The 14,158-nt window shown below is 34.9% G+C and overlaps 1 protein-coding gene across 7 annotated transcripts in view; it reads right to left on the bottom strand.

Annotated features, from left to right (window-relative positions):
* Positions 1 to 14,158, bottom strand: part of LOC131069102 (uncharacterized) — a 156,250-nt gene that overhangs the window by 128,731 nt on the left and 13,361 nt on the right. For 4 of the 7 annotated variants that reach the window (XM_058007652.2, XM_058009025.2, XM_058006317.1 and 1 more), the window contains exons 2-3: positions 1,323 to 1,464; positions 1,022 to 1,158 (exon numbers count right to left, since the gene is read on the bottom strand). In XM_058007652.2, the coding sequence (XP_057863635.1) occupies positions 1,022 to 1,158; positions 1,323 to 1,464 (279 nt within the window). Of the gene's footprint in view, positions 1 to 1,021; positions 1,159 to 1,322; positions 1,468 to 14,158 lie in introns of all 7 variants that reach the window. The other 3 variants (XR_009112232.2, XM_058004737.2, XM_058005701.2) reach the window with 1 other exon arrangement.

The raw sequence follows: 14,158 nt of genomic DNA, 5'->3' as shown, positions 1-14,158 counted from the left end.
CTTACAAAATCTGAAGCTGAAACAGACCAGATATCTGAAATTTACAGAATATATGATAACTGTAGAAAGATAGGATTGCAATATATAAAACTGGGTCTCATATAATGCCTAGAATAAGTGCTATGTAAGTGAGATTTGAAATAGCTGGAAACGAGATCTGAAACTTCTGAAAAGCTGAAATAAACTGCTTAAAAAAACACTTAAAACTCTGGTTGTAGTATTATTGGAAATGAAAGAAAAAAGTACAGGTAAGAAATAAGCTCGCTTTCCTATAACAGTGTGGATGCCAACTCAGGCCAACCCCAGTGCAGCAGGGTGCTTCCTTGGCTAAATAAAGCCTTGTGCAAGAGGGTTTTTTGACACCGAAAATACATACTGTTCTACTACCTAGGAGTCTATTAATAACCTTTTTTCCACTATAGCTGTTTCACTTCTTGTGTGTGTGCTAGCTGGCATTCTTCTCAAACCTGCATCCGAAAAGCCCATACATACTTGACTAAACCCCACTCACCAACAAAAAAACAAAATCAGAGAAACAATTTCTCATGGATCTATACAACTCGTCCTGTTAGACCCACAAGGTGCTTATGCTTAGAACTTAAGAGTATCATCATTCATCGTTGTAATAATCCCTTTTTACTCAGAACTTCAGTCCATACAAAATAGCATCAACCATATTTCTATTAATAAGATACCCTTAAAGGATTTGGTCAGTACAAAAAGAAAATTTGACAACACAAAATTAGAATCTATACAACATTGAAGATGGATTTATAAGCAAAATAAAACCCATATAGTCATGTTGCTCAAGAAGGCAAACAGAACGAAAAGCACTATGTAAGAATATATAACGCCAAGTGATTTCATAAGACAGTTTTGGTAAAAGCCATGAAAAAACCCTGTAATAAACCATGGGCATCAAAAAAGGAACACTTCCCAATGAGACAACAGCGTACCTTAAACAAAAATGTTAATTAGCAATGAATGATGAAACATTGACAGGCAAAATTAGCAAACTCACATCACAATCTCTCACACTTGTACATTTAAAACCTCCACGACCAGGACAAGGTTCGCTGAATCTGATGCTTACTAAAACATTCGCAGCACCTGTAAAATTCTCTTGAGTGCTGACAGAAGCTGTGGGGGATATTGTATCTGCAACATAAATACTCCATGTTTTGAAACTTATCACTAGACATCCTTTTAGAAATCTTAACACACCCATTGTACATCAGGATTAAATGCAAAAGTTATCAGTCTACAAATTACATAATCCTACCTAACTCAAAGACATTCATGGATAATAAACAAATCCTTACCGACAGACCACCTGTAGCTAGACGAGGTGTGCTCCCCAAATGATGTTTTAACATTCAAGTTAAAAGTGTGCTCTTGGTTTGCTGATACATTTTTTATGAAGGCAAATTTATCAGGACATGGAAACAAACGCTTTGCGTCCACCTGCTTTAAGGATAAAATCAGATTGTGTTTGCTTGCATAAATCAACTTTTAAACAAAATTGTATTTTGAAAATGATTAAACTACTTTTCAAGAACAAACAGACATCATTAAATTTCAGAGTCACAATAACAGATGTTGGTTAATCCAACCATTCAATGGGTCAATCAAATGATCCAGTGTGTGTTTCAATGTGTAGGCATCCAAACTGATTTATTTCGTTTATGTCTTCCAAACCTTCTATTTTGATTAGAGCAAGACTTCTGTAGTATATTCTCACCTACATCACTCATATACCATCTAATAAAAATTTGCAAATTTTTACTTCATTAAAAATCATTGCGAAGTACTATAAACATGGGGCTGACATCATCATCATCTGCCAACCCCAACCACTACGCATTAGCACATAGTCATGTGGGTGACCAGCACCTAAACAGTGCACCTTGTTTTCTTTTATGCCCTAAAAGAGCAATTTTACAAAGAAGACCATAACTTGGCATATGGTATTGGATTTTTGCAAACAAATAGGCATTGGAAAGTTGGTTCTAAGCACTACACAACCATACAATTGGATTTTCTAGATTTTATTCCAAGTACTTATAATTTTAGTTTGAAATAAACTCTTTATATTTTACTATACTCTTGTGAAAAATTACAAAAAAGCTTAGTTTTATTGCTGTGAGGGGGTTATACTTTATCCCCAAAACATATTAAAGGATCAAAACAATATATTGCTACATATTTCTTAAATTTTGTACTCTTTGAATTTTATTCAAAATGGTTGAAATATCTTCTATTGAATGTCTTAAGCCACGCAATTACTATACCTGGAAGCCACAAATAACCGATTTGCTCATGTCTAAAGGGTTGGGGTCCACTTTGGATGATACAATACTTGAGCTCACTCAAGAATATAAGAAATTTGCATATAGAAACAAGATGGATGAAGCCATGTGATTGATATAACTGCATGTTTTAGTTTCTTGTTGCACATTAAGTCTTGCAAAACACCTAAGCAGATTTGGGACAAGTACAAGAAGCTTTTTGTACAACTAATGAGTTTCGTGCACTTCAAACTGAAGCAAAATTGACTGCATTGGAACCTAATCCCTCCTCCATTGAAGACTTTTTTGTCAAATTAAGTCACTAAGATCACTATTGCATGGTTGTGGAAGGACAACACTGACAAATAATGCAAATTCCTGGTTTTGTCTAAGCTCAAAGGCCCACTTCAAGTCTTCTTGTCTACAATTTATTCTACTATGGATGCACTTGGTCATACTTTCAAATTTTATGGTTTTTTGTTATTGTCTAACACAAGAACAAGCTAAGTTGGTCCAATTAGATGCTATTTCAAGTTCCAAGAACCAAGCATTAGTAGCTCAATCATCCTAGGGGAAGAGGGAGAAGAAATAGAAGCCTAATATAGATTCTACATCAGCTAGTGAGCATCCCTCCAAGCCAAAACAGAATTTAGATCAAAAAAACCAATCCACTTCCAAGAATGATAATTCTTCCAAGACAAAGAAGAAATCAGGAAATCCTTGCAATCTTTGTGGCAAAGTGGCTGGCTCATGACATAACCACATGATGGAAGAGGCTAGAGGTTTTAGAAAAAGCCACAGAATAGCAACAAATTGCATCCTCTAAATCTCCTTCCACACATACCAGTAAATGCAAGCCCTTTCTACAAGGGACTTGTCTTCTATGGTGAGCTAGCTAGTTGACTTGAGCTTCTAGTCATATGACACATTCCCAAAACATTGTCACAACACTTTCAAATTGTAGTACTTCACATATTGCAACACGGGATTCTACATAGCTCCTAGTTTCACTGCACTGGCAAGATATATCAATTCTCACCTCATGATGTGCTTATTCGAGAGTTTCATGATCTTGAGATTGTCACGACCTAAGGATTGTTGATCATGCATCTCGCTCATATAGATTTGATGGTTTTGAGAGTTCCTCGAGATCCTCTCTTCTAGACCATGCAAATTCCTTGAACAAGCTTTTGCATGAACAATGTGGTCATGTCAATTACAAATATCTAGGGCAAATGAGCACACAGGAATCAATGATAGGTCTACCTAAGGTTTCATGCACTAAGGGAGTTTGTCAAGGTTGTGCACTTGGAAAACATCTCCAAGATTATTTTCTCAAAGGTAAGGTCACACGTTCCAAGGCACCTTTGGAGTTGGTACCTAGTGACCGCATGTCATTTCCAACTCTTTTTTCAAGGGCCAAGTATGTGCTCAATTGTATTGATGACTTCTCTAAACGTACATAAGTGTACTTTCTGAAGTACAAGAGTGACATATTTAATACTTTCAAGACCTACAAGGTATTTGTAGAGAAGCAATCTGCTCTTTCTATCAAGAGGATATGCATAAACAATAGGAAGGAATATGTTAATTGGGCTTTCAGGGGTTTTTGTAGTAAGCATAGTATTCAGCATCAACTTATAGTTCGCTACACCCTTCAACACAATGGTGTAGCTAAGAGAAAGAATAGAATAGATGGCAAATTGTATGATTCAATCACTAAGCATGTGATGAGCACACACTTATACTGAGAGGGGGCTTTGAATCAGTGCAAGACAAATTTTTACTTATTTAAAAATTAACAACCACAATAATAGAAAACACACAAGATCCACACAATTAAGACCATAAGATTTACGTGGAAACCCATTTAGGGAAAAACCACAAAGGAGAACTGCTTGGATCTACTGTCCAAATCCAACCACAACAAAAAAAAATGATCTTATAATATTTGCAGGCACCAACCCATTGGAAACACCAATCACAATTTATAGAGTTTGCAAGCACCAACCTTCTGGAGACACCAATCCCCACAACTGAGCACCAACTCAAAAAGAGACATTAGTCTCTTCTTTTAGGAGGCACCGACCTCTTTTACAAAGTTTCACCTTTTGGATGATGTTTCTTCAACAAATGACCAACATATTTTTCTATGCTTTCACAATTCACAAAATCTGCTCTGTATTAATTTTGCTCTACATTAAATCTGCTCTGCTCTATATTTGAATGATAAAGCATTACACACAACACACTGACACAAAAACTTGCTTCACCTTTTTATACCACTTCATGCACCAAAATTAAATGCATTAAACACATAGGTTGGCCATACAAAATTAAATCATAATATTAAAAATTCCATGAGCTTTGGCCTCCAATTACACCTCTTTCAAAATAATTAAATTCCATGAATCGGCCTCCGATTACATCTTTTTCACAATAATAAAATTCCATGAGTCGATCAAACAATTGAAGCCAATATAGAAAACAATCTCCCAAACTTTGACATCAACAACCTTTGTCATCAGTGACAATATTTTCAACAATCTCACTTTGACATTAATGACAATACTTACAACAATACTTACAACAATTCCCCTACTTGAACAAAACACACTTTGACATCAATGACAACATTTCCAACAGTATGGAATCCATCTTTTGGGTTGAAGCAATAATATGCCAATTACATTCAAACACATGCCAGATAAGGCAATAGAAAATATGACCCTTGAAGAGGCTTGGTCCCATGTCAAGCCAAATGTATCTTATTCAAAGTATTTGGTAGTGAAACTAATCACATGCCACATAAGGCAGTAGAAAATATGACCCTTGAAGAGGCCTGGTCCCATGTCAAACCAAATGTATCTTTATTCAAAGCATTTGGTACTGAAACTTAGGCATTTATTCTAATGGTCAACAAAAGGCCACAAAGGAAAAGCCAATCACTCATTTGGTTGGCTACTATGAGAATGTTAAGGTTTATAGGTTATTTGGTCCTATTTCCAAAGATGTCTTGTTCAGGCAAGTTGTCCAATTTGATAAAAGTTTTCCTCTAATGCATTCTCCAACACTAGCTTCTCCTTCATTACCTACTCCATCTCTTTAGAATTTATTATTTCTTGAGGATGAAGATGTTTTAAATCCACCACCTCTAGTTACATGGACTTTGCCCCCAATGGGCCCAAATTATTTTTGATGCAATTGGATCTTTGCCTAATGATCCTTCAAATTCACATCATACCTAGTCGTAGACATCAAGTGTTAATCTTCTAAGTCATGCCATTTTGAATGATCCTCAAAAGTTTTTAGATGCAGTGAGTATTCCTAAGTGAGATAAAATGGCAAAGGAGTATTCTTCTTTGACGAAAAATCAGACTTAGGATATTGTTGTCCTTCCAAAGGGAAGAAAGTTGGTTCAGTCCAAGTGGTTGTTACCACACCAAATATGCAACTAATATTTCTATTGAAAGTGCAAGGCCCATCTTGTGGCTAGGAATTTTCATAGGTTGATGGTATTGACTATTCCAAGACCTTTGAACCCATTGCCAAAATGGAATCCATTTGTCTTGTACTCTTTGGCTTATCACAAAGATGGTCATTTTACCAGATGAATGAGAAGAGCGTCTCTCTACATGGTGTTCTTTATAAGAAGATTTATATGAAGCAACCTCCATGTTTTGTACAAAACTCTTCCCTTACTTGTAGGCTTCCTTGTTCATTATATGGATCAAACAAGCCCTTGAAGCTTGGTTTGAGAAGATGGACCATACCTTTATTTCTTTTGGATTCATCTAATGTCATTTCGATCCCACAATTTATACTTAGAAACAAGGAGACAATCTTTTGATTCTAAAGTTGTATGTTGATTATTTGGTCCTTACAAGTAGCTCATCTTCCATGTCTTAGAGTGTACAATGAGCATTGATGGAGCAGTTTGATGCAACAAATCTTGGACTTCTACATTACTTTCTAGGTTTACAAGTTATTTACTCTTCAAGGGGATTTCTATTTTTCAGTAAAAGTATGCTTTTGATTTGCTTTGATGCAACAAATCTTGGACTTCTACATTACTTTCTAGGTTTACAAGTTATTTACTCTTCAAGGGGATTTCTATTTTTCAGTAAAAGTATGCTTTTGATTTGCTTTAGAGATTGAGGGTCGTTGGATTCTAGTGTTGTATGTTGATGAATTGATCCTTACAAATAGATCATCTTCCATGATTCAAAGTGTACAATGTGCATTGATGTAGCAAATCTTGGCCTTCTACATTACTTTCTTGGTTTATAGGTTATTCAGTCTTCAAAGGGGATTACTATTTTTCAATAAAGTATACTCTTGATTTGCTTCACATTGCATGCTTAATTCAAAAACTACTCCCACTCCATTCCAATCAGATGTTGTATTGTCTTCCAATTGCTCAAGTCTTACAATTGATGCCACATTGTGCAACCAATTATTTGGCAGCTTTTTGTATCTTACACACTCTCATAATGATATTTCTTTTATAGTTGGACTTGTCTTTTATTTATCTCGAGTTCCACATCAAAGTCATTGGAAGGCTACCAAACGTATTTTGAGATATATTCAAGGCACCACACGTTTTGGTATTCACTATACATCAAGAGATTCTCAAGTTGTAAGCTTCACATACCCAGATTAGGCTAATGATGTTGATGATAGAAAGTCTACTTCTAGTTTTGTCTTGTGTGTTGGTTTTGGCCCCATTGCATGGCCTTGCAAAGCAATATGCTATTGCATTATTATCTACAAACACAAAGTATTGAAGTGCAATTCGAGTAGCTAATAGGTTCTTTGGCTTCAATAGTTTTTGGCCAATTTTGGATTTCCTCCTAATAATCCTACCACTATCTACTTTGACAATCAAAGTGCCATTCACATTTCACACAACCCAAGGAAGCATCAACGGACTAAGCATATTGAGATCCACATGCACTTCGTAAGGTAGCTCATCTAGGATTGTTTTCTCAACTTGGAGTATTTCCCTGTAGAGGAGCAGGTTGCAAACATCTTCATTAGCCCTTTAGCATCAACTTGTTATCTTTAACTACGATCAATGCTTGGGGTAAAGGAAGTTGTTGGGGGAGGGTTTTCTTGAATCCTCCTTCCTCCACTAGTAAATGTTTTTCTTTCATGTTTGCTTATCCCTTTTGACATGTTTTCTTTTCATTTTTGTTTCTCTCTTTTGGAGAAGTTTTTTTCGCCCACAAGGTTTTCTCCTTTTCTCTATTTGTAAAAGATATTTTGCACATGAGTACCTCATCAAGCCTAGTTGTTAAGCCTCATCTTTGCTTTTTATGAATTGTTTTGTACCTACCTCAATTGCACTTACTAGGGGTTGCTGGTGTGAAAAGGGTACATTAACTAGCTAGTCACACTTTAGGACCTATTCACACCTTGTTACTTAAGATTGCTTAAGCTATTTTCTTTTTGTGTCACATTTTCTAGGATTTAAACAATTGTCGTGATCTTAGTTTGTCCTAAGTGTTTATCCTTACCTATATAGCAAGCTAATCTTATTATATTGTAACATACTATATTCATTTAAAGCAATCTAGCAATTCTTTATTACATCTCTATCTTAGAAGATGTTTTGATTTTGCTCGTAGATTATATTGTAACATACTATATTCATTTAAAGCAATCTAGCAATTCTTCATTACATCTCTATGTTAGAAGATGTTTTGGTTTTGCTAGTAGATTGTTGTACCTATTAGTTCTTCCATAACTCCAACAAGCATATCAGAGTAACACCAAAAAACTTAAGACAATATCAAATCAAATTCTAGAAGATAGAAGGTCCATGGCCTTCTTGTACCAATTGAACTTCTTTGTGCTCACTAGCTTAGTAAGGGAATTTGAAACATTCTCTGAGGTGTCCACTTTCTATAACATGACTCTACCACCCTCAACCATTTTCCAAACAAAGTGATATTGAACATCAATATGCTTCATGCGAGAATGATACGTTGAGTTTCTAACCGAATCGATGGCACACTAATTGTCACGTTCACTTCTTATATGTTTACACTTAAAGCCAATATGTGAACACAATCTCTTTAACCACACAACCATATCTATTTACACTAAAACTCAATATGTCACATTTGTCCAAGGCCTTTATTTAATCTTTCGTGACCTCTAACTAGGACTCATGCTCCTTTGAAGACAAAAGCTCCAGTCAAAAATCTAGGTCCATTGTTCATACACGACAAAAATACACAACTATAATCAAAAGGGCTATACCTTTCAATCGGATTACATTGCCTCGTAGACCTTTAGAGAGGTGTAACAAGAGGCCCTTGTTGTTCCTCATCAAACTCAAATCTAAACCTTTTCCTTCCTCATTTTGTCCATCCTATTGATATTCTACCCATGCATCTTCTTATGTATCAATCTTAATATCAAAATACACTATTTTGATAGGCTCCATGTGAGATGGTTCATCATTTTTAAATTTTGTAAGTCATTTTTTAAATTTGTGGGCTCTATAAAAATAACATCCTTAGTATATGCTACGGAATCCCAAAGCTTATAAAGATTAATATTCTCACCATAACCCACAAAAATACACTCGTTAGCCTTCAAAATCAAGCTTATAACATTTTTCATTAGGAACATGAACACATGCCTCACTACCAAAAACTTTGAAATTAGAAACCAATGGTCATTTACCTATCTATACCCTCATAGGATATTTTGTCAACGAGAGAAAAAGTGGCAGATTTGTTAAATAGGTAACAAGAAATGTGAATCACTTCAACCCAAAAATGTAGTTCAAACTTAATAATACTCAACATGCTTCTAACTCTATCCATTAAAGTCCTATTCATCGTTTATACCACTCCATTTTGTTGTAGAGTATATGGATTTGTTTTTTGTCTAACAGTCCCTACATGTTTTCAATAATCATTCAAAGGTCCTACAACAAATCTCACCACCATTATCCGTTATTTAAACCTTTACTTTCCTATCTATCTATTTCTCAACAAGTGTTTTAAACTCTTTAAATAGTCCTTCAAAAATTAAACCTATAAATATCTAGAATAATCATCAATTAAAAAACAATAGCAGCAAGACTTTCCAATCGAAGGCATATCTACAAGACCAAATACATCACTATGAATAGCTTTTGGCATTGTTTAGCCCTGGAACTACCAAATTTATAAAAAAAAAAAACTCTATGTTGAGTGCCATACAAATAGTTTTCATAGAAATCAAAACCATCTGAGCAACCAAACAAACCATCAACCATCTTGTTATTTATGACGATTATCAAGCCATTCTCATCTATTTGACACATCCTATGGTGCCATAGTTTACAAGCTAAAGAGTTATCAGTTACATTAACAAAGTTACAAAAAGTGGATGCCTCTAGCCTAAATAGGATGTCGCAGCAAGTGCCCCTAGCCAACATGGAATTTCTTTTACTCATCTTGAACATAGTCTTCTCAAAACTAACATACACCCTTGAATCATTCATTCTTATACAAAAAATTAAATTTCTAACTAAACCAAGGGTATACAATCCTTGAGAGTTTTCACTCTCCCATCATCAAAAATCAATTCCGCCTCCTCTCAACCCACAATCTTTTGTGTTGTCCTCAAAGAAAACTTTCCCACCATCATAAATTGAATGTGTTAAAAACCACTCTTTGTCAAGGTTTATGTGATAGGATGCACCTAAATCTATTAACCATGAGTCATGAAAAGTCAAGTTAGCAAAAATATTAATAGCATCAATAGCTTCATCATCATAGGATCAATCCATAGAGGAATCATCATTATTTTTCTTCTTATTCTTACATTTATTTTTTAGATGCCCCTATTTGCAACAATTCCAACACCTCAATCTACTCTCACTAAGAAGTTTAGACCTTCCCTTGGACTTAGATCAGTCCTTAAACGTGTCTATCATCTTTCTTCTTGTCCTTTCCTCTCTCTTTAGATCTTCCTCACACATTTAATGAATCCTTAGAACCCCTCCACAATCTCTCTCCTCATTTCCTCTATGTGTAAGGTGGCAACAAGGGCATCCAATCTTTGATCATCTATAAAAGAACCATTGATTGCAAGGATCAAATTTTCCTAAGATTCATGTAATGAGCATAACATAGAATGCATTTATCCTCATCTATTTTTCCATCAATTGACTATGACTAGCCCAAAATTAGATTAAATGAATTTTAACTCATAATTAGATTGAACGAATTTAAGTGTTCATCAATCAAGTCCCCATCCTTCATCTTAAGAGAATTTAACATTCTTTTCAAAAACAACAGATTAATGAGACTCTTTATATCTCTCCTATTCTATTCCACAACTTATATACAGTAGTCTCACTAGAAACATTTAATAATATAGAATTAAATAAACACAAACAAATAGTGCTACATCCGTTTTTATCTACTTTTACACATTTCCCATTTGATAATCATTTGATTTCTTCTCATTTTACACAACAATCGATCGATCCCTTTCATGTAATAGGTTTCCCATCTTTACTTTCCATAGCTCAAACCTTGTATCGTTGAACTTTTCAATCTCCAACCGATATGAGCCAGCCATTATCTCATATCATCTTGAACCTAAAACTACAAGAAAACACAAGACACTCCCACTTTAATGGAAACCCAATCACTCACTCAAAAAAAAGAGGCATCCTTCTCTCTAATCAAGCTAACCGTGGCTTTGATATCAAATGTAGAAACAAGATATAACAAACAAGTGAAAATTTGTTGCAAATTTAAAACATATGTACATAAACCATGATGATCAAATGGAATAGAAATAATCATGAAGAGAGTGCAAACCATAACAAAAGATAAAATGGAGAAACCCTTGTAAAATAAACTCCACATCCAAAGAGATCCAAAACTTGTATTAATCGTTCGAATGAGTTACACCAATACAACTCTATCTAAATTCTTGCGCAACTTCATTACTACTATAACCTACAAAACAACTTGTCCAACCTCCAAGACAAAACTCCCATTAATAGAAGAACTACAAGATGAAACCATGGGATAGTTTTGGAAACCATTTACAAGCCCCACAGAGGTATGGCACCCAAATTGGTTGGACTCAAAATCCAGCACCTCCCTTAGGTCTAATGTGCTCTACCTATTTATAGCATATTCCTTACCATAACATAAAAATTTGACTACTCAAACTTGGTCATCCAATTAGCCCTTATTCTTCCATGCATTAGATGCTTCACAACAAGTGATCAACACTATCGTAAGGCTGTTAAGACTCGAATGTAACATCCCTCTTATATGCTCTTGCATGTCATAAGAATCTATTATACATAACCCTCATGAAGACTAGCCAGGGTGCTCTTACACACATCCCAAGATGTCTACACATGTCCAAATGAGACAAGATTGAAGTGGGACACCTAGATCCTCATGTGAGCACAAAATCCAATAAAAGACAAAATTCATACCACTCCAAAATGGAACACCAACTTTGCCATGTGGAGACAAAAGGCACAAAAGATGAAATAGCAATACATGCAAAAAATTAAGACATTAACATTAATATTGAAAGGTTGAGACACCTTATCCCAATAAGATGTATGCTGCAAAATTGATATAAACTTGCAAATTCAACCCTCAATGAGCTAAAATTTGTAAACAATTCTAGGCAGTAAGCATACCTAGATTATATATCTTTGTGTACCCACATGAGTGTAATTTGCACTACATAATGTTTGATTTGTAGCCTAGTTCCAAGAGCTAAGAACACACTTCCTTCACATTTAATTTCCTATTTTAGCATTAATTTACACACTATCATTCCCAATTCTCTTTTTTTAATTCTAGGTTTCATTGTGTGCATTTATTGATATCATTTATTTAATGAGCCTAGATTAAGATTTGGAAAAGTTTTTTCCCCTTCACATTTGTTTAATTGGCTTTCCTATGGTGTATGTACCTATTTATTGCAGTGGCATTGTTATATCTTTCTTTTTAAGGCTTATGAACTTCACTTTAGCCTATCCTACACACCAATGGATACCTTATAAGTGTTTCATTTTCAAATCTGATACATCACTAATATTTGTAATTTTTAAACTTGAAAATGCTTTATTGTGCTTTACTTTTCTATCTTTCACAAATCATGTTACATGGTTTATGTCATGGACTACTTATGATCCTAATCTTCCTTCAATGAGTGCTCACCTAAACCCTAATATGGTTGCCCACTCTAATGAAACTCAAATATATTTCAATGCTACTATTGGGAACAATGGGGATAACTATGATCATAATGCTCGTGTTGCGCAACATGAATTTGCCAATGAACATGCTACTTTGACTCATGCATAGAATCACATGCAACTAGGGAACATGATTCACAAAGAATTTATCAAAAATCCATGTTGGTTAGAGGTCTTACAAGCTATAGATGCTAATACTGCTTCATCTACCTTCTTATTCAGTAAATCTACTTCCCCTCCTCCTCTACCATTGCCCCATTCTCTATCACTATCCCTTCCACCATTGTTCAATCGCATAGTTTTACCCCTACCTTCACTACCGTTCCACCACATGGTGTCTATCTTTTCTCAACCTTCACCTCTCTCTCTGGCCCTCCTCCTAACTATATCACTCTTGAAATACCTACATCCTACATTATGTTATATACCTCTACTCCTCTTTCATCTAAAACTACCCCACCAACCATATCCACCACCCCTCTCTCTTATGTCAACCATACTCCCACCACTCGCTCTATCAATGCCAGTTCTAATTCCAAAACTCCATCCATGCCCATACTCAAAGGAAACCAAAAAATTGGAGAGAGATGGGATATTTTAGGCTTATGTATGAAACAGCCGATTTGTGACACACAACAATTTTGTCCTATTGGGGCAGTTCTCTAACTATAAAAAGCAAAAATTTCATCACATGGCAAAAAATGCCAAAATATACTTTAAATTCCTCTTTCAATTGGTTTATGCAGGCTTATGAGATTCCTAGCATGATTGTTCTAGTTTATTTAGCATACATAACTTCTCATAGAGGCATAGAATAAGGATTGGATGGAATAGTTTGAATCCTAAATAGCCTATTGCAGAGCCAAAATGTCATACTTCATTTTCTACATTAAATTATGCACTCATTTCAATATGCCAAATGGGCATAAACCTACTCAACGCCTATTTCTAGCCAAATTTTGAACTTGATAAAAATTTGTGCCAACGTGGATGCTAATGAAATTGCAATAGTGACTTGGTTAGGGCTTGTAATGTCCCCACTTTGAAATCCAATTTAATGATAATTAATAATGATAAAATTAAAATTAAAATAAATAGATATCTATAAATTAAATAATAATAATATAATAATATAAATAAATAAATAAATAAATAATAATAAAATATAATATTTATTAAGACAACTAAAATGGAAGAGAATTGATAAACAAAAGATAGTAACGTGGCCAAACAATCATGGTACTTCATCCACCAATTATTATCGATGCTTCCCAAGAGTAATATATATTGCTAAGAAAAATTCATACCACTGGCCAGAAGAATTGATGAAAGCATCAGGTGATTGTTCTGAATCACCCACTCTTCACAATGAAGAGGAACATAGAGGGCACGCTAAAGAGATTCAAGACGATCTTTTCACATAATCTCCGATGAATAACGATCCAACAACTAAATGTGCACACCGTTAATTTTGTGAGAAGAATACCGTTGAAAAGGGCCTCAACGACAAGGAACTCTATTAAAGCGACTGAAGAGGATTATCGTAAGATGCTATGAAGACTCGGTCAATGGATAAGGAGCGATACTGGAAGTAATAGGTGTAGGAGGAATTAGTTAAGGATAA

The sequence above is a fragment of the Cryptomeria japonica genome, chromosome 3 (genome assembly GCF_030272615.1).
Source record: "Cryptomeria japonica chromosome 3, Sugi_1.0, whole genome shotgun sequence".
NCBI lineage: Eukaryota > Viridiplantae > Streptophyta > Pinopsida > Cupressales > Cupressaceae > Cryptomeria > Cryptomeria japonica.
The sequence above is the reverse complement of the archived record's forward strand: the minus strand, read 5'-3'. Positions and strand labels throughout refer to the sequence as shown.